General features: G+C 37.7%; 1 protein-coding gene across 2 annotated transcripts; it reads right to left on the bottom strand.

Annotated features, from left to right (window-relative positions):
* Positions 1 to 5092: 5092 nt before the first annotated feature.
* Positions 5093 to 20188, bottom strand: CCDC173 (coiled-coil domain containing 173). Of its 2 annotated transcripts, none has more exons than XM_032216742.1 (9): positions 19991 to 20188; positions 18230 to 18447; positions 17609 to 17782; positions 17326 to 17519; positions 14686 to 14842; positions 12353 to 12492; positions 10321 to 10513; positions 9854 to 10018; positions 5093 to 8696 (listed from the first exon to the last, which is right to left on the bottom strand). In XM_032216742.1, the coding sequence occupies exons 1-9, from the start codon at positions 20055 to 20057 to the stop codon at positions 8358 to 8360; spliced, it is 1647 nt and encodes a 548-aa protein (XP_032072633.1). In that variant the 5' UTR covers positions 20058 to 20188; the 3' UTR covers positions 5093 to 8357. The 2 variants fall into 2 exon arrangements, with proteins under 2 accessions (XP_032072633.1, XP_032072641.1); XM_032216750.1 differs by having other exon boundaries at positions 20034 to 20131.
* Between the last annotated feature and the right edge of the window lie 46 nt (positions 20189 to 20234).

Below are 20234 nucleotides of genomic sequence, written 5' to 3'. Positions count from 1 at the left end.
TTCTTGTGTGCCAAAAACACGTGTGCGCGTGCAACAGCACATGTATGCGTGCCCACACCCATAATGCAATGCGCCCTGCACAAGTGTGCGTGAACCCACATGCGCGCGAACCCCCTGCTCCCCATTTTGGGCCTAGCCAGCCTTCTTGAAGCCTCTTGGAACCAAAAATGGGTGCGGGGAGGGGGGTGACACACCCCTCGCGCTTCCCCCCACCCCCTATGCATGCACACGCTTCTCCCGCGTGCACTGCAGAGACCCAAAAATCAGATGGCTGGCAGAAGGAACGTGCGCATGCATGGTGGAGCTGAGCTGGGAGATAGCTTGCATGCTTGCAGAGAAGGCTCTGTGTGCGCATCTGTGGCACGTGTGCCATAGATTCACCATCATGGGCTTATTAATATCAAGCACAGTTAGATAATGCAAACCTGGAAAACAATTTCCATGGTATTTAAAGATTGAATATTTAAACTAAGGTGATCACCCGGTTTAAAACTTTATATACAGGTAGTTCCTGTCTAAATTACTGCAATAATATTAAATACAAGACTAATATGTTACTGTTTCAGTTGAGTTTTCTTATTACAAAAGTTGAAAGAATTAGTTTACTTGCCCAATAAAGAAGTGGACAAGAGACAATCATAGAAAATTGTTTTGAACTTAAATACCGTGTATCAATCACATTATTCCTCTTAAATGTATAAAGATCCTATCAGATACATAATGATAATCTCTGTAGAGTATAAATGTTCCTAATTGTTGTTTCAATAATCTTTTAGAGGAATTTACCTAGAGGAAAATACTGTTATATTTACCACGTTCTTCCTTGTAAAAACCTATTTTAAATTTATAGTCAAATTTGTGTAAAACTTCATGAAGGTGCCGAGTACCTATGATAGAATAAAATTTAGTCTGGTTTTATATCTGTATTTCTTTCTTGGATTTGAAAGGCCATAATTTACAATTTAATAATGAATCACTGCTAAGAATAATGACTGATCCCAAATTTGGATTGGGACACCCTTATGGCATTACGGTTGTTTCTTTGCTGTGTGCAATGTCGATAAATATAATCCATCCACCTTCCTTTAAAACAGTGTTTTTCAACCTTTTTTGTGCAAAGGCACACTTTTTTCATCACCACCATTAGAAAATGTTAAAAAAATTTAACTCTGTGCCTATATTGACTATATATAAAGTAATTCTCCCACGGCACACCTTACACTATGTCACGGCACACTAGTGTGCCGCGGCACAGTGGTTGAAAAACACTGCTTTAAAAATATCATTTGTATAATCAATGTTTAATGCACTACATCAAGATCCCAACATTCACCTGTATGTACTATAGTGCTTTATAAGAGTGATGATGCAGGCCAAAAACATAGTAAATAAGATGCAACCGAAGAAAGGACATATTTGCTACGTCTTTGAGATTTAAGAGTCTTTTATCCCATTTCTATATCAATTTGCACATTTTTAAAGTGTACATAAAAACGTACACATTTTCCTGATTATATATGTATTTTTGTAGTATTTTTGCCTAGTATAAATATTTTTGCAAGCAATTTTACCTAATGTGCATTTTGGCATTTTCATAAATGCATGTGCTTTTTGTATACTTACTTGATTGTAGTAACTCCACTGCAGAATTCAGTAAAGTACAGATACAGAGGTAACTGCATTTCTCCCCCCCCCCCACATAATTCTTTAGGGAATCTTAATGCTGATGTGCATTAAAATGTGGAAATTTCTCTGTCATACAATTCTGTTGTGCAATAGGAAAGTCCTAAGATTGTTTTTATGATACATAGGCATATGGAACATCTTTACTAACTTAATTGCAGCATCTTTGACTATGTGTGTTTGTGTTCATCAGTTCACCCTAGCTAAGTGTTCGGTTGCACCATTGTAGTCCCCCTCCACCTAATCAGCTGGTCATTAGGGCAAAGAACCGGTTGTTAAATTATTTGAATCCCACCACTGCCTTCAACCTAATACAGTGAGCTGTTTCACTGCAACAGCAATTCACAAGTTAAGGCTCAGAAGTAATTTGATGCTATTTCTTCGTGGAAAAAATCTCAAATCATCTTATAGAATCTTCCCTCGATTATTGAATCATTTTATATATGTGAAGTGTTTGTGTTACACTAAGTCATGTCATTCACTGTATTTTAAAGTTATGTTGTTACCAATTAAGTGAAATCCTTATGTACCACAAAGTTCCGTCATCATTTATCAAAAACTATTTTCTAGATTGCCCCGTCTCTTAAGTTTGCAAGAGTTTCAAGAAGTTGAGTTACTTGGCTTTTCAGATTGAAAGCACAAAAAGAAAAATACTGTAAATCCTATTTCCCAAAGCCAGTTTGCTGTTACAATATATATGTCAAGATACTTAATGGGTTAGCAAGAGTTTCACTGGTAGCAACACCTTAGTGTTTTTACATCAGAGTTGAGATGCTAGGGTTGTGAATGTGTTGCTGCAGATTTGTTTCCATCTTTCACCTTGATCACTACTTACATAACTTCTACCCCGGTGTTTTTGGCAACGATCTTAAGAGGTGTCAGATTTCTGTTGCCCGCTATATTGCCAGTGGCCTTGGATTTGGTTGATTTTCATAAGAGATTGATGTGAAAGATGACACCCACTGTGATTCATATTCACCCATTCTGACTTCGTCTAATACTAAAGTTGGGAAATGGGTTCTTCAGCTATCTAGGGTTTATGTCAAAAACTTGCTCTCCACTTTAAACTTTAAAATGATTGCAGAATTCCTGACCTTGAAAAACAGGCCTCTGTCATGCTCTAGTTTTATAAAGTGGTAAAATGGTAAAAGTCTTTTCCATGTTTTCTACAATTGGATAAATACGGGAAAGTATCAGATCCCAATTTAAGCATGCAGCCCACAGAAATTTTAGGCAAAAGCCCTGTTTTTTTCACCTTTGGAAATACAAAGACTAAGAGTTACATGAGGCAAATTCTCTTCTACCCCTGCCATTTCTCCACATCCACTTGTAAAATGGTTTATAGAAGGCCTTTTAAATCTCCACTTGTCTGTTCTGAGTTTCCCTGTCTAGCGCTCGGTTGCTCCCCAAAGATACAGTAAAATTCCATTTTTCCTGTCTGAGATAGAATGTATGCCCCACTTAAGCCACAGGCTTGATGAGAATAGTGTTCCTATATATTAGTTTTTATTAGGATGTCTGCATGTTGGTAGAAAAGGGATTGAGTGATTTGACTGAAGCCATTCAAACTGATCAGGCTTTACATCTTGAATATGTCTATGTGTGTTCAGGCCAGTGACGTGCAGGCAGGGAAGGCAGAGCCTCACCACTGTCATCATGAAAAGAAAAGAAAAATTTAAAAGGAAAAAGGCTGAGCTAGTTGCTGCCAGAATCACCATGGATGACTCTGCTTAATGCTTAACTGTTTAAAAAAGCCTCTTAAAAAGTGCCCTCTGCAGGAGGAGGCAGGAGAACCACGTGCCTCATTTAGTCTGACTTTATGATCACTCGAGCAGAGTTAAGCAAGGGTTAAAAGCAGAAAAACTCCTCATGTAGATGAGGCACGTGGTTTCTTGCCTCCTGCTGCAGAGGGCGTTTTTTTAGAGGCTTTTTTAAACAGTTAAGCGGAGTCATCCATTGGGGACTCTGGCAGCAGCTAATCCAGCCTGACCTCAACAGCTCTTGCCTTTTTCCTTTTACATTTTTACATTTTCATGATGGCAGCAAGAGCAGAGTTGAAATCCTCTGTGAAACAGCTGGAAAAGGTATGTGGGTCGGAGGGAAGGGGAGGAATTCAAAATTAATGTAATTTATAAGTGATTGTAAGTAATGTCTGTTTGTGCGCGTGTGTTTGTTTCTTCACTCAAACTCTCAATTTGAGAGAGAGTTTGAGAGGGAAGGGGGAAGAGGCAGGGAGGGCAGCCCGCCAGCTTTCTTTCTCTGTGTCTGGGGCAGCCTGCCAGCAGAGGCGGGTCTTTTGCCTGCCTCTGCTGGCGGGCTGGCGCTTTCTTTCTTTTGCCCAGGGGCGGCAGCCTGCCTGAGCTACCCGCCTCTGGGCAAAAGAAAGCGGCAGCCTGCCGCTGGCTTTCTTTTGCTCGCCTCTATGTCCGGCGCGGGGAGAAGACTGCCTCACCAGCCATAAACCTCACCGCACATCACTGGTTCAGGCAGATGCTTTCTTCAAATGGGATGAGTTCTGCTTCCGGGTCAATCTGCTTCCTGTTTTCCCAGATGCTGGGATTGCACAGAAACCAGGAAGAATAGATAAAGAAGTTACTTGTAGCTCATTCAACAGCTTGCTAAGCCATGTGACCCCTTCCCTCCTTCCCTTTGCAGATGTCTTCTTGCTCAGTTAAACTAGAGCCTAGTCTTCAACATTCCTCATCGAGAGCTTAAAAGAAAAAAAAGCTTTCATCTTGTTATAGAAAAATCCAAATGTAGTTTTGTGAAGGCACTTTTAACATAGATTACGTTATTTTTTCTTTTTTATGGTTACATTTTTTTTCTTTTTTTCTTTAGATAAAATCTTTTAATAAAAACTAACAATGCAGATGACTGATGGAAGAAATATATAATGTTCAGTTGTATAAGCAAATCAAGATGCACAGTCAAAAGGCTAATAGGAGTGACAATAATTTTGTTTATATAGCAAACTTTTTAAAATTAAGAAAGCCAGTAACAAGCATTTTAGTTGTATGTCATAAAAAAGAAATCCCTGCTTTCAGCCGAAACAGATAAGTTTTCAAATAATTCGTACAAATATTAGTTGAGAAAGCAGGCAATTTATTAAACAGGGGACTTGCTTGCCTTCTCCAAGTTATTTCTTCACAGGACAGTAGCAAGACATGTCCATTGGACCTAGTGTCTGCCATGTGGGAATTTTAGATTCGCCATTTGTGTTTATCTATCTCAAAGGGATAAAGGTTTGCAGTCAGAATTCTAAAAATACAGAACACTTGGTGGGGAGGACTTTAAAATGATTGCAATAACTGATTAAAAAGTCGGTTATAGATTTTGCAACATGCAGTGCATGTTTATAGAAGTTTTGATTATTTTTAATTACATATAGCCCATTTTGCATATACTTCTGTAAAATTGCAAAGAAATGTATGTTAATTCTGGTGTGTTCACTTAAATGTATTTTTTACTGTGAGTAACTGAACCATGATGAGTTTGTATTTAGTCGACACTGTACCAAGTGGCAGTTTGCAGGGGTCTATGATCAATTTGTTGAAAGGTTCTTTTTTTTGGATAATATAACTCTGTTGGTTTTGCCTGCAGAGTAGAAAATCATGCTTTTGGACAGTTTTATAGTTTGTAATTCTCATCTGGGAAAGATGTGAAAATGTGAATGCTTCATATGGAACATGTAACTTGTACATTAAAAGTATTTTGAGACTCTTAAAGCTGTTTTTATACTCTTTTATCACCATAGTTGATATTTTTGAAGATGTGCTTTAGATACTTACTCATGAAGCAAAATCTACATGTAGCAAAATGCTTGATACTTCTATGCTCATTCTGCTTTCTTGTTTTCATACTGCTTACAACTACGCATGTTAGGCTTTTGTGGATTGTCAGCCTAATAAGTAAAAATAAAACTGAATTAAATTGAGTTTATTTTATAAGTAGGCATTAATTGGACTATACTATCGTTCCTTAAATTGGTCTTTAACTCAACAGAAGAACATTTTATAAATATTCTTGCATATCTTTCTATTTTTCTGATTGGATTCTGGAGTCGTGTTGGCTGTGAGGAACTGGAATAAGTTAGCAGAAATTTGAAAGATTTGAATGTAGTCCTTTTTTTCCCCCAAGCTCAACTAGTCTTTTAAAAAAGGCCAAAAATAAAATGGAAGATTGTAAGAGTAATGAATACTCCAAGAACTCTTAAAGTGAAAAAAACTAAATTGCTAAAAATTTCCAAATTTCTTCTAATTGGCTCGCTTTCCAAATTTAATTCAATTGGCTGTGGATTTTTGCTTGGGAGGCTTCGTAGCCTTCCAAGAGGCTCTTGCCTCGCTCTCTCTCGACCCTCGTAGGCTAGCCTACAAGGTTTTACCTCAGGCTCTGGTTATCTTGCCGATTGCTGCAGCCGCACCGCCCGAAGAGCTGATCGCTGCAGCCACACTGCCAGAAGAACCTACGATCGTTGCTATCTCATTGGCTGAATAATCATCGAACCGCTGCAGCTGCCCCAAAGCTGCTTGAGTGCAGGGTGTTTCGCATGCCGCCGCTCTTCCTTGCCGCCTCAGCAGTGTTCCTCCTTTTGACTGCAGATGGTACTTCTGTTTGGGTGATCATTCTCCTTGCACCGGGGCCATTGTCAAGTGGTTAATTCCATCGAGCGTTTAGCCGCCTTGTCGGTTCACTCCCTCAATCTCTCCTAAGGCCTGGTCTATTCCGGTGGCCATTTTCTTTGGGCGGGAAAACTGGCAGTCATTTTGTGTGCTACCAACCGTGAGTAATGTCAGCCAACGAGACCTCTACCCCTCAGGGATATTCCATCTCCTCCAGCCACCATTCCTTCTCTCCCCTCTGAACCATGGAGTAAAAAGAGAATCTTTGCTTCTCAGTCACCATCAGCCAAGCCGGCTAAGGCCTCTAAAACTTTCCTCTCAGGAGGCCTCAAACATTCCTGCCCCTGGTTCAGACCATGACAAAGCCTCAAATTCGGCTCCACGAAAGTCTACCTCTAGGGTTAAGCATTGTACTGCTCGTCTCTCTACCCCAGTGGTTTCTCCTCAAATAGTGGTCAATCCTCCTGAGGATCTCTCTACTGACACTGATGGAGATATTTCCACTCCTGCTTCCCCCTTGAACCTGGAGGATGGGATTGGGTTTCAAGAGGAGTATGATTCCGAAGGGGATGGCAATGTCACTCTGGACATAGATGTGGGTTCCTCTTCCCCCAGAACTATTACTGTCAATCCTAATGAGATGGCTGACATCATAGCAGCGGCTATAGAACGGGATTGCAGCAGGACTTCAGCACCGGGGCCTGACTGCTATCACCCTTCAGTGTTCCACTTCTAATAAATCAAATAAGGGCCAGTCCTGCTGTTCTCAGGGGACTACCCCTAGAAGTACTTCTCAGCCCTCTGCTGCAGAATCTGAGGAACAAGTAACCCGGGATTCTGATCTTTCGGATGATGAGGACTTGACACCTGCCCTTTCAGCCTTAGTGGGTCTATTCAAGACAGTCTATTCAAGTTGAAGCGTGACCAAAGGCCTTGGGCTGTGTGCGACAGAATGTGAGTTCTCCAGCCTTGCAGACTCGCATCCGTGGTTAGAGTGATGCGTGAGGGGTTGCGAAAAAGAGAGCCCTGCTCCAAGGCAGGGGAGATCCACCAGCAAATAATGGTTCAAATAACATTGTATCATTGAGGTTGCCTAATTGCAATAATGAGGTAAATGGGGGAAACATGCTAAAATTTGATCCAGGCAAGGCAGCCGAGCTATTGGACTCAGAGATTGAGCCTATTTAGCCCATTTCAGATGGATTGTATTTGCTGTGAAAGAAAACATCATTTGGGACTATGCTCCATTGAAATGAAATGTACAGACAGCAACTGTGATGCACAAGCTTCTGAGCTGGTCAAAGCTGACAAGGTATCACATCCAAACTGCTACAATCCACTCTGCATGGGGCTACCCTTGGAAAACTGTTGCAAAATATTGCAATTAGCTAACTACTGTGAGGCTCTGGGATCATAGTAGAGTTTTATCAAAAGATCTGCATTGATGACCTATTGCTTACTCAGAATTGTTTAAGGTAATGGTATTAAACATTAAGACATGAGAGAATGGAAGACTCTTTTATATACTGTATCTCCCAGGCAGTAGAATGCATACCTTTGGGAGTTACATTTAGTCATTTAGAAAATCTCTGGAGAAATATCTTTTTGCCATGTTTTTAATGACTAACGTTAGAATTTATATACTGGTACTTACTGAATTTTGTTCCATCCTGAGTATTTGTTATAGTAGAAAATCAGATATAAACCACAGTAAAACAAGGGAAGAGTCAATGGATCAACTACATTTTATTTCCAAACCAAAAGTTTTAAAATAATCAGCAAGTAATTTCTTCCTAAATTACAAATAAAATGTCAAGTTGGAATTATGAATTAGAATTTCACTACAATTATATTTCTTCTTTTTAAACCTTGCAGTTTTAATTCTGCTTAAAAACATTGTACATTGTTTCATCTCAATAGTTTTCTGAGCTTTCTGCAAAAGACAGCTATATCAAGGTACAATTTTTATTATAAACTTGCTTCTTTTTACTCTACTTTTCACAATTAGGATTATGAAAAAGATGTTACACTTCTATTTGATCCTTCCAAATGTTTTTACCATGTAAATCCTAATCGTGTTTTAGTATCATCATATTTTTGTTCATTTAATAGCTTCATTTCTTGAGCAGTTTCGCCTGTGTAGGGTGGTTGAATTGACCGCTTCTCACCGCAATATTGATCTTCACTATAAACTGGACCACTGGAAGTACGAATGCTTTCATGCAGTCTTTTGAGAAGTGGGTAGAGATTCTGAGTAGTCTTAGATTGCTGATCAATTACTTTATTTGCATATTTCTGGAACTCCTGCTCCGTGCATAACGCAATCAATTCTTGCTGTCTGACATACTCAGCATCTTGTTGCTTCTCATTTTCTCCTCTTGCTATTTTATCAGCCTGTATTGTGAAAAATTAATTTTAAAAGTATATACCGTATATATGTGCTAATCCTTGTGGAAAACTTTTTTTCTTTAAACCCAAGCCCAATACACGAGTGCAGTATAAAAAAAATAAGCAAAATATTGATCCGCATATGAAACATGCAAATGCAATTCATATTATTACAAACATTTTAAGCATTTTGAGATTAGCTTTATAGTCTGCAATTAAAATGTGTTCTTGTACAAATGAATGAAATACAAGGGTTTTTCCCCCAAAAAAGGAAGTAAGCTGTTAATTCTTCATGTCTCTTTGGATGCAAAATATAAGAAATTAAAGTTTCTGTATCAGGGTTTTTGGTCTTGGTATTTAAATCAAAAGGTCATCCACCTTTGACTTCTGATGGATTGCCAGTAAGATTGTAAACACTGTTTTAATAATGGGTATGCTTTAGGTTTAGTTTAGTTTAGTTTAGTTTTATTGAACTTGTATGCCGCCCTATTCCCCGAGGGGACTCAGGGCGGCTAACAAACTAAATAGGGGAAAGGGGAAATACAAAAAACGAAAAGACAGACAAATACAAACAGATTAAAAACTCATCAACAGCCGCAACAATTCGAGTGGGGCTGGGAACTCATCAGCCCCAGGCCTGCCGGAACAGCCAGGTTTTAACGGCTTTGCGGAAAGCCTGAAGGGTGGCGAGGGTCCGAATCTCCACGGGGAGATTGCCTTTGTTGTTTATTTTCAATGTCATCCAAAATAATTCCCTCGATGAGATGATTAAAATTTACTACCATTTAGAAATGATGTATGAATAATCTACAAACATTTATAGTGCTGTAAAGATTACATGAAAAGGAGAGTTGTCTCTATATGTTGTTTGAATTAATTTAATCCTGAGGTTCTTTGAGGGGGAAGAAAACATATTTCTGCGATCTCTTGCTCTGATATGTTTTTTTTATACTACATTGTACTAATGATCCTGATCTTTTATAGCTGCTATGTTCTCTGACAGGATGGAAAGTTCCCTTTAATGTATTTGCATAACCCAAATTGGAAATAAAGCTTTCTCTGATACAATACCCTGATACAGAAGTATCCTTTCACCATTTTAGGACTGAACAGAAATTTTATAAGTTGAAATACTTTCCAAATATTATAATATGTATACTTACTATCTGTGCAACATGAGCTTCTTGCAATTTTAAATTTGCACAATAATTTCTATGTATTTTATCCTTCTCCAGTTCTTGATAGATCCGGTCTGCTTCCATCAGTCCAATAAGTATTTTTTGACCTTCCAATTTCTCCTCTTTTTCCTTTTCTTCTTTCTTTTTTATCTGAAATGATACACTCTTATCTGCATGCCGTAATTATAAAATCTGAAACTGATGACTGTGTTAACTTGCTACAAAATAATTTAGGGTTGCCCTGAATTCTGTAATACCTTGGGCAACCCATTCTCAAGTACTACTATTTGAAAGGAAATGCCATTATCTCAATTAAACTTGCTCCATACAAGGTGCTCAGAAAGACAGGACACATACACTAGGGAGAGAGTATAAGTAATTTTAAAAGCTAACCACTATGAAATAGCGGAACATGTCAAAAAGCATACAAATAATCTGGATTTTTTTCTTACCACGTTGATTCTGTGTGCTGCAATGGATTTCAGATCCGCCTGGAGTTTTTCTTCTTTAGCTTGCTCCTCTTTAGCTTGCTCCTCTTCTTTCTCTGCAATTTCTCTTGCAACACGCTCATCTTCATCACCCATCTTCTTTTTGCTTCGTGCTAAAAGACGGTTAGTAATCCTCTCCCTTTGCTCTTCCATTAATCTGCAATGGTTCGATACTTACTGCCTTGTATGCTAGCAGAGTCTGAAATATCACTTTGATTCTACACCGGATAGAAGGCAGTCTGAAATATGCCTTAATTAAATTTCATACTGATAGAAGGCACTTTCTGTTAGAAGAGGGGAGCCCCAATTGATATAAACAGCTCCTGTCTCTTTCAAGAAATAGGAGTACACACCATTCTGAGAACGACAATAAAGATACACAGGGATTCTTCACCAACCAGTACAGATGGGAGAAGTGTAGCCTTTTATCTACAAAGCACAATCTCTTTCGTGAATGGCTTGGCAAAGAGAAGAGTGATTGCTTATTTGTACAATAATTATATATCAATACAAATATCTCCAGTTTTAATCAGAAATACATTATGCTTCTACTATACAAATCATGAAATTGAGCTGTAGAGCATTTTGGATTTGAATCAGAAGATATCCTTTGGAATGTATGAATGTAGCACCTGTCTGCAACCCATAAAAGTGCCTGTTTTCAGGCCTTCACAACTGAAATCCTAGAAATGTCAGTGAATCACGGACTGCTTTCTTGTGTGCTCTGAAACAAGCATAGTTCTGATAAAAGAAACTGAATTAACAGTACAATTGCTCAGAAGATATGATTGGAAAGTAATTGTTGAGAATATGAGCTTAACTAGTCCATTTTATTTTACTATCACCACACAAATTATTTATCATGAAGGTTGATTATTGAGATACAACTTTAAAGTTTACTTCAGGCATTTATTAGACCAGCAAAGCCTTAGCCATGGAAAGGGGTTTGCTTTCCTAATTTGATGCTCTCCAAAGATACTCTGTGTAAATGTACAAGATCTACTTTTCTTAGCCAATATTCAGGAGAGTAAGGGTCATAATCCTATGTAGGTGTAAGACCAAGGTTGGAGAAGAATGAATTTAACAAAACACATGATTCAGGAACTCGATGTCCTAACTGAACAAAGAAGTTTTGTGGAACTCCCAGTTTTTATAGACTACTAGCATATACAGTGCAATCCCAATGCAGCTGATTTTGGATAGTATGTTCTTTGACTGCATGAGGTCCTTGCACTAGTGAAATAAATTTCAATTCCATTTCCATTTCTTCTGCATCCTTTATGCTATCAATACCCTATTCCTCAGAGTTCCTCAATCATTCATGGACTTCCCAGAGGAGTAATGAGCAGAAGGGGAATCAATGATGCACTTAGTGAATGGAACTCCAAGGTAAAGGAACTTCTCAATAGAATCCAAGCCATTATCTGTATCATATCTTAAAAGATTCAGAAAATTAATATTTTATGTTTCATAAAATAAACTGAAAAGTAAGGACATTAAATTTAGCTTCATTCTTGCCATGTTTTCTTCGCAACTGTAAGGAAGAATGGATCACTGCCTTTTGGGACCACTTTCCAACTTCCCAGTCTAGTCTACAGTTTTCTGGTGGTCTCCCAAAACCTGCTTAAGTTTTTCAAAATTATCGAAGGTTGCCTACATGCGACCATCTTCAGTAAAGTATGTCTGAAAAACATTCAAAACTGCCCTGTGTCCAGTATCCTTTGAAACTCTCCAGATTTATTTGCAAAACTCTTGTCAACAGCTCCCAGGATAGCCAGGATGGTGTGGAAGAACAACAAAATATTTTGAAATATCCCAAATGTTTTTTCTCTAGTAAGAATATTTTGTATACTTATGGTCTTCAGTCTGCTAAAATGTTGCATCTTTATCATATTAGAGAGATCTATAATAGAATCTCTACAGAAAGGTAATCATCTGGAAAAATGTATCTTTATTTTTAATTATGAATTTTAATGTAAACATTATTTTTATGTACCTGCGTAACTCTTCTTCCTTTGTTTTCTTCAACTTATCCATTGCTTGCTTTGCTTTAAAATGTGTTTGAATTCTCTCATCCTCTTCTTCTTGTTTTTGCTTTTCTATAGCTCTGAGAGTTACCTGGTCAGCAACATATGCCTTTAAAATAATCAGACAAAACTAAACATTCACTTCATTGCCAAATTCTCACTCTGCCAATTCTTAGGTAAAAAGTCTCCGAATTGCAGCTTTCAATGGCATTGCTTTGTTTCTACATACAGTTAGTTCATTTTTTTGCTTGTTACTTCTTTAAGTCTTCCAGCATAGCTTTTACTCACATGCAGAGTCAAATTTAATCTAATTCCTTCACTCTGATGGAGATAGAAAATTTGAATTCTTCTAAAATCAACAAGCAGAACTCAAAGACAAACTTGAGAGAAAAGTTGCTGAACCAAAGCTGGCAAGATTTTGGCTAATCAAAGGAAAAGACAGGAAAGAGGTAGACAGAAGAAAGTATCAAGAATGCTGGGAGGAGAGAAATTATAATTAAGAGACTTTTGGATATTTTTAAAAAAATAATTAAAATCGTTATAATAGCAGAAGCCTAAAGGATAGAGAAGAGCTACATCAAATGGGGGAAAATATTCTAATCCTTAAAACATTGCGCCAGAAAAAAAAGAGACTACTGCCCTGGTGAAGGGCAAAAAAGAACTGGAGATTGAGTCTAAGAGCCATGGTGGCACAGTAGTTAGAATGCATTACTGCAGGTCATTCTGCTAACTGCCAGCAGTTCAGTTCTCACCAACTCATGGTTGACTCAGTCTTCCATCCAAGGGGGTAAAATGAGGACCCAGACTGTTGGGGGTGATATGTTGACTGTAAACTGCTTAGAGATGGCTGTAAAACACTGTGAAGTGGTATTGCTATTACTATTGCTATGACCACCACTAAGTTGTTTTGATTACGTGACTTTGCCTCATTCAGCTAATGGCATTTTTTGTTATAATTTCAAGATGGAGGATGAGAAACAAATTTATCCTCTCATCCAGAAAATGAAATGGTACTAAGAGAAAAACTTGAATTTAGGAGCTGAAGGCAACAAGCAAATACACTTCTGAGAGGTATTCAGAACTTAGGCAGGAAAGCAAATAAGCATAGCCTTTTAAACAACAGGAGCTTTAGATGGGATCAAAAGGAAAAAAGCAGAATGCTTTAAAATCTGATTAGCTCCATGCTGTGTCTGCACACTATTCTCACTTCTTAGAGTGTTTCCATGTCTGTACTTTCTTGGCCACAAGACAAGTTATGGGTAGAGACCTTCACCAAGTCAATATCTCTCCCTTTATGTTACATGCCTGCATACTGATAGGATCAGACAGGCAAATCATTGCAATCTGCCTACCTTTTCTGGTTTACATCTCACAGCTTAACGTGTCAAAAGATGTCAATTCAAGTAAAATTCAGGAACATAACACCTCTTGAAATAGCTCTCAATGCTAGTTAAAGAGTTAGGTAGAGTTATTTTGGCATATCAGAACAAAGAACCATGATGATATAATGATACATTTTGTAGTCAGAAAAAACTGCTATTGCTCCATGGCATTTGCTGATGCCATTCTTAGTTCTTCCTTTCGTTATGGAGGGGAAAAAGAACATGAAGCATAGTATGCATTTCTAAACTCAAACAGAACTAAAAGCATTTGTGCTGCTTCAACAAAGTCTGCAAGACATGCTGCCCCTGCAAGAAAGAAGCAAGCAATAAACAGGCCATTTCACGCATATATAAGAGTTTAGAAACTGCATTTGCGTGGCAACCCCCTGCAAAAATATAATTAAATGCTATATCCCCCCCCCCCAGCAAATCTAAAATTCAAGACAGCTCAGTCAGATGCAGAAACGATATTATCTTCTGATCAAATCTCACATGAAGCAAACAGGTGCCAACAGGAAGATGAAACTATCTTTATAGTAGCAAGCAGGGGATTGGATATTGTAGTTCAACAGTATTTCCCATACTGGCAGAAATTACTATTACTGTCAAAAGGCTCCTTGATTTTGAATCAATGTCTGAAATTTCAAATCTCTTACTTCCCCAAAATGCAGGCCTTTGAACTTGACAAAGAGTATTCAAAACTAACACCCCCTAAAAGTCTTAAATATTATAAGGATTGAGAAGTGTTATTTCATGTAGCATAGGCAGCCTATGGCAACCAGATAATTTGGATTACGCTCCCATTATACTCATCAAGGATTATGGGAATTGTCAGCCAAAATATCTGGAAGGCAGCAGTTTCTTATCTTTACTTTGCAATTAACTGCCAAGTATTTAGTTACCAGATTCTCTCAACATACCAGATGGGCTTGTCTTCGTTTAACCTTCTCTTCACGTTGTGATTGCTCTTTTTCCTGCATTTCCAAATAATATAACTTGGTCAACTTCTGAAGTTCTTCCATTTCTTTTTTCTCTTCTAACTTGCTTATGTTTGCTAAGTATTCATGTTCCTTTATCCTAAAAACACATAAAGAGAATGAGCATTTATTGACTAAAGTAGGAATGGAGAGTATGGTTCTCCAAATATTGCTGAACTTTCAGTCAAATTATCACCAAGATTCCTTGTTCTTTAAAAGTGATGTTGAAACCTCCAAAACTACTTAGTACCAAGTCTGTCTGATAGACCAGACCTTTTTCACTTCCTAGCAAGTAATTTTTGGCAGGGAGGAAAAAAATGTGCATATTCTGCAATAGTACACTTCATATATCAAAGTTGGTCAAAGGCATAATGAGCAGTTTATATCAGAATTCACTGATCCATCTGTGGGTGATCATGGTATATAGAAGACTATAACTGGAAATGTGAAAGGAATACAGGATAAAGAGCATGAGGGGAAGGATGCAAGCAATCTGAATCAAGATGGGCTAATCCTTTGGAGTTGACAAAAGCAGCATGGAGGTCAATGTGTAGGTCTAAGTATGAATTAATTTTGAATGAAAAAGGTACAATTGTTTAGAAAAAGAACTGAAGTCTTCTAGACTACTCTTTGTATATACTAAATCATGAAGTTCATAGGCAGTTGATATCTGTTTATTATGCTCCAGAGTTTCATAATAAGAACATCAAAAATGAGTTTGGGGAACAATTATCCAACATTCTAAATAAATGATCCTGATGAATCAGTTACTCCTGTGCAAGCTAGCATAATTAGACAGGAACAAGGCCAGAACATAATAAAAATTATTAGGCCATTTGAAGATCTATTAATGAATGGATTAATGAATATGTAATTTTAAAAATAATTGTTCTGAATAAGTGGATGAAGCATCAAACGTAAATGAACATGAGAATGAGTATCAAAGCATAATTTGTTTATCATGAAAAACTGTTAGAAAGTGAGGGATCTGAATCTAAGAGTGATTAATCTGGTGAAATGTTGAGAAAAAAAATTACGGAGTTCTGAAGGACAGGACATTATTCCACCAAGAGAGTATCTTGGTGGAAAAACAAACAAGGAAGGAAAGAAGTGAAAGAAAGTAATGCACAAGCAACTGGAGAATAACTGGAGAAGAAAATAAAACACCTGTGTGAAAAAACCATTAAAATAGTTAAATCTCCCAGCAAAATGAAAGTAAACTTGATTTTAAGAGAGTATGTAGAAACTGGTTACAATGAAGTGAAATAATTATTTTACCAAGTACCACTGAATGGAAGAGCTATGCTAATGGGTATGATGAAGAAAAATACATGCAAATAAATTATTACTGAAAACATGGAAGAAATGAGAAAAGTATTCCATCATATGCATCTGGAGGGAAAATATAATTGCAAAGAATCTTGCCAAAAAAAGCAAGGAATGGTTAAGGCTAAAAAAAGGCAGGAAAAATACAAATTATAATTTTTGGAAAGTGAAAATGGCTGAACAAGAAAACTCAAGCAGACTGCAAGGTTACCTTGTCATCACCATCATAACTGGATAGTCACTATATAAGGCAGTTGTTAAATGAAGTGTACTATATGTGGTCACTTGCGCACAATGGGAGTTAGTCAAAAAACCCAACATAACTGGGCATAAAGACATGCTTCTGCTCATTGTGTTATATGGAAATGAAAGTAGGATATGTCAAGGAAAACAGAAAGGTAAACCGAATGCAGTGAGAATGAGATAATGTATATAGGAAAACATGTATAGTAAAAAGATGACATACAAAAGTAAGAAATTTAAAAGAGGAAAAGACAACATATGAAGCATTGTACAGGCATGGTTTTGCAAAGAGGGAAGGCTATTTAGGGATAATTAATTATCTTAATTAGCTAGCTGTAATTAGCTTTCCTTTTCTCTCACATCCTGCCTTTAGCTTATTTACTACAGGTAGTCTTCGACTTACAACAATTCCTTTAGTGACTAATGAAAGTTACAATGGCCCTGAAAAAAGTGACTTATGATCATTTTTCACCCACATTTATGACACTTGCAGTGTCCCAGGGTCATATGGTCACCTTTTACAGCCTTCTGAGAAGCAAAGTCAATGCAAAGCAAAGTCAATGGGGAAGCCAGATTCACTTACCAACTTAACAACTACAGTGATTCACTTAATAAGTGAACGGCAAGAAAGATCATAAAATGGGGCAACATTTACTTAACTGTCTCACTTAGCAACATAATTTTTGGGCTCAATTGTGATTGTAAGTCAAGAATTACCTGTACTTATTTGTTTTCTGCATTTCACCTAAAGTTGCGTATCCTGAAAGAGACTGGTATGATCGGTGCCTATGTAGACAAGAGGATCTTGATCACTGCAACACCTGCTCATTTAGAAGGTGCCTGAATGAAAGTTAGGTTTGGGTTTTTTGTCATTAGCATTAGTGAAAAGGACCTGCAGTTGTCAGGGAGGGGAAAAAACTAAGTACTAAAATAGCTTAATTTTTCTATTTTTTTGGGGGGGGGGAGGGGAGAAATAGTTTTATTTGGAAAAGAATATATCTGTATTATATTTACTGTGCCAGTTGATCCTTAGCAGTCTGCACTCTCTTCATGTGCTGTAATTTATCTTTTTCTTCTTGTAACTGTACAGCTTTTAGACGTTCACGTTCTATTGCCTCATTCTTGCTTTTGTACAAATTCTTGTGTTGCTTTTTAAATTCAATCTGAGCATCTCTTTCCTTTAAAACTTCAGAATATAATAAGGCTCTCTGTAAAAGATAGGTTTAATATTTAATAATCTTCTACACTTCTACACTACAACATGGCCAAAAACTAAAAGAAAGGTAATCTGTATTACATGAAAACTTTTCACTCTATCGGTTTCATAATACTGTTTCAATTTGGCTTCTTCTATTTTCTCTTTTCGCATCTGTGCTTGGTATTTTGCTTCTTCAAGGTCAGCCTTTCTTTTTTCTTCTTCCTCTATCTTTTGCCGCACTTTTTTGGCTTTCAGTTTTTGTTGTGACATACCCTGTGATGAAAGTATAAATAATCTTATTAGTGATATTATTTTAAAAAGTAGGATAAATTGTACCTTTTAAAGATATGAACAATACTTATATAGTTTTAAATAAAATCATTGTCCCTTGGAACTCTATCTGAAATGTTCCCTTCTCATGGGGATAATTTTACCAGGATGTGATGGGTTCTCTATTGTTCTGTTTCATAGAACATTTGTCATCAATTCTGATGACAAAATGCAACCATATTCCAACTTAGCATGTTGTTCTATTTTAGAAAATTCCAACTCCCAAAAGGGTAGAGCTTGCTGTGAAATACTCCTTTTATCATTCTGATGAAAGTAGCAATAGCCCTCAGATGGCACTACAGAGATAAGCAGTAATACCAGTTAAAGCCCTGGTGAACAGATACATTTTAAGTGAAGTTGAAAGCATTGGCATTCACAAATTCTTCTTACTGCAATAGTATGTGTCCAATTTTTCACAAGTGCTTGAGATTTTAAGTGCAAATCTTTCCGTGCTTTCTTTTCAGCAAGAATCTGTGCTGTTTCTCTTGCACGAGCAGTGAGACTGTCTTGAATTCTTTGCCATTCTGCTTTGGGCAAAATGGTTATCTGGTGAAGATCTACTCCCACTGGAAGAAATAGTCCCTCCATTACATCATCTTCATCATTTGCTGGGCAAGAAAGAAAAATAGTTTAAATAAATAATGTGTTAGAACGAGTACCCAAACTCTTGTAAGATGTGTATCTTTGTTTTTAATTGTCTCATTTTATAAACTACCCAGCACTGTGACAGATTAGATGGTTTATAAATTTAACACATACACATTAGAGCCAGTATGGTACATTGGTTAAGATGCTGGCTTAGAAACCAGCAGATTGTTAATTCTAGTCCTGCTTTAGGCATGAAAACTGGCTGGGTAGGAGGTGAAAACAATATTATATATGTTCCCCACCTTGAACTACTTAAAAAGAATCAAGGTGAGATAAAAATCAAATAAATAAATACATATATGCCTATGCATATAAATCCTTTACTTCTTAACAATGGTTTTAACAAGTCTTCAACTATGCCTAAATTATGTACATACCAAGTTTTATAATTAAAGATGAAATATTTTCATTCAGAAGCAACTATTTGAGTTTTTGTCCCAAAAGATTTAATGAAGCACAGACTAAGAAAGGCTAGGTAGAATAGGTGATTGGGGAAAAAGGAATATGTCATGCTTTTCCACCCCAATGAACAAGGAACAATGGTACCTGATACAGTGGATATAATGTCTACGTACCTGTTAAAATGCCAGGTTTTTTTTATATATAAAAAAATCAGACTAAGATAAATCACTTTTTTAAAAAATTCACAAAAGTATATAGACTTGCTATAGCCATTATAGCTCTGAGCATAGAAGGAAATTTGAAAAGCAGCCAGTAAGCTGATGTTATTTTCACCAGGAAATTCTATGTACTTTTCTAGAAACAAGGTATTCATTCCATATAGAATCAATGTGAAACAGAAATGGAATTACTTTCAGTGGTCTATTTTCTACACACTACAATAATTTGAAACTTCTCACTAGTTACAACTGGGAGGCATGGCTGCAATCTTTTCTATTAGATGAAAAACAAAGCTTAATTCAACTGAGGGGGTTAGTCAGTAGCTTGTGCCAAAAAGTAGCTTCACTAACTCATAGCTAAACAAAGTTGTCTTACACCAGTGGTTTTCAAACTTGGCCACTTTAATATGTGTGGACTTCAACTCCCAGGATTCCAAAGCTGATATGCTGAGAATTTCCCAGCCGACATGTAGGCTGGGGAAATCTGGGAATTGAAGTCCACACATCTTAAGTTGCCAAATTTGGAAGAACAGACACTTAATACCAGTACAGTATTAATTATCCAATATTCTGTGGAACAGTGTGTGAACTTTTAAGGTCCTCTTAAGGAAGTCTGAAGAATCGGGTTTCCCCCCCCCCCCGCACTCTAGCAGAGCAAAGACTGAGGAAATCAATCAATCGGCGGGTAGAGATAATATAACGGCGTCCGTTGGAGGATATTATTGTAGCTCGGGCTTAAAATGAGGAATTTCAGCACTGATTGAGCATTGCTGATGTTACCCAGTTTGGGGAACGAGGCATTTGCAAGAGAACCACCATGCTCAGAGAGAACGAAGGCCCCCTCCAGCCTCCCTCTCCTCCTCCCCGCCCGCAAGAAACTCACGCGCAACCTCTCGCATCTGCCCCTTGCGCCTGCCGAATCGCACCTCAGGGCGAAGCATCGCCCCCATGGCAGCTGGGAGAGGAGGGGGAGAGGCCGCCCCGAGACGCCCTAACCGAAGCAGCGCGAGGCACTAGGATGTTCGGCGGTTGCCAGGCAACCGGGGAACGGCTGCGTGGCGAAGTTACGCGACGTTCTGCTGTCGGGGGGGAAGGAGGAGTGCGAGACTTGCTTGGGCGGTCACATG

The sequence above is a fragment of the Thamnophis elegans genome, chromosome 1 (genome assembly GCF_009769535.1).
Source record: "Thamnophis elegans isolate rThaEle1 chromosome 1, rThaEle1.pri, whole genome shotgun sequence".
In the NCBI taxonomy this organism is placed as follows: Eukaryota; Metazoa; Chordata; class Lepidosauria; order Squamata; family Colubridae; genus Thamnophis; species Thamnophis elegans.
The sequence above is the reverse complement of the archived record's forward strand: the minus strand, read 5'-3'. Positions and strand labels throughout refer to the sequence as shown.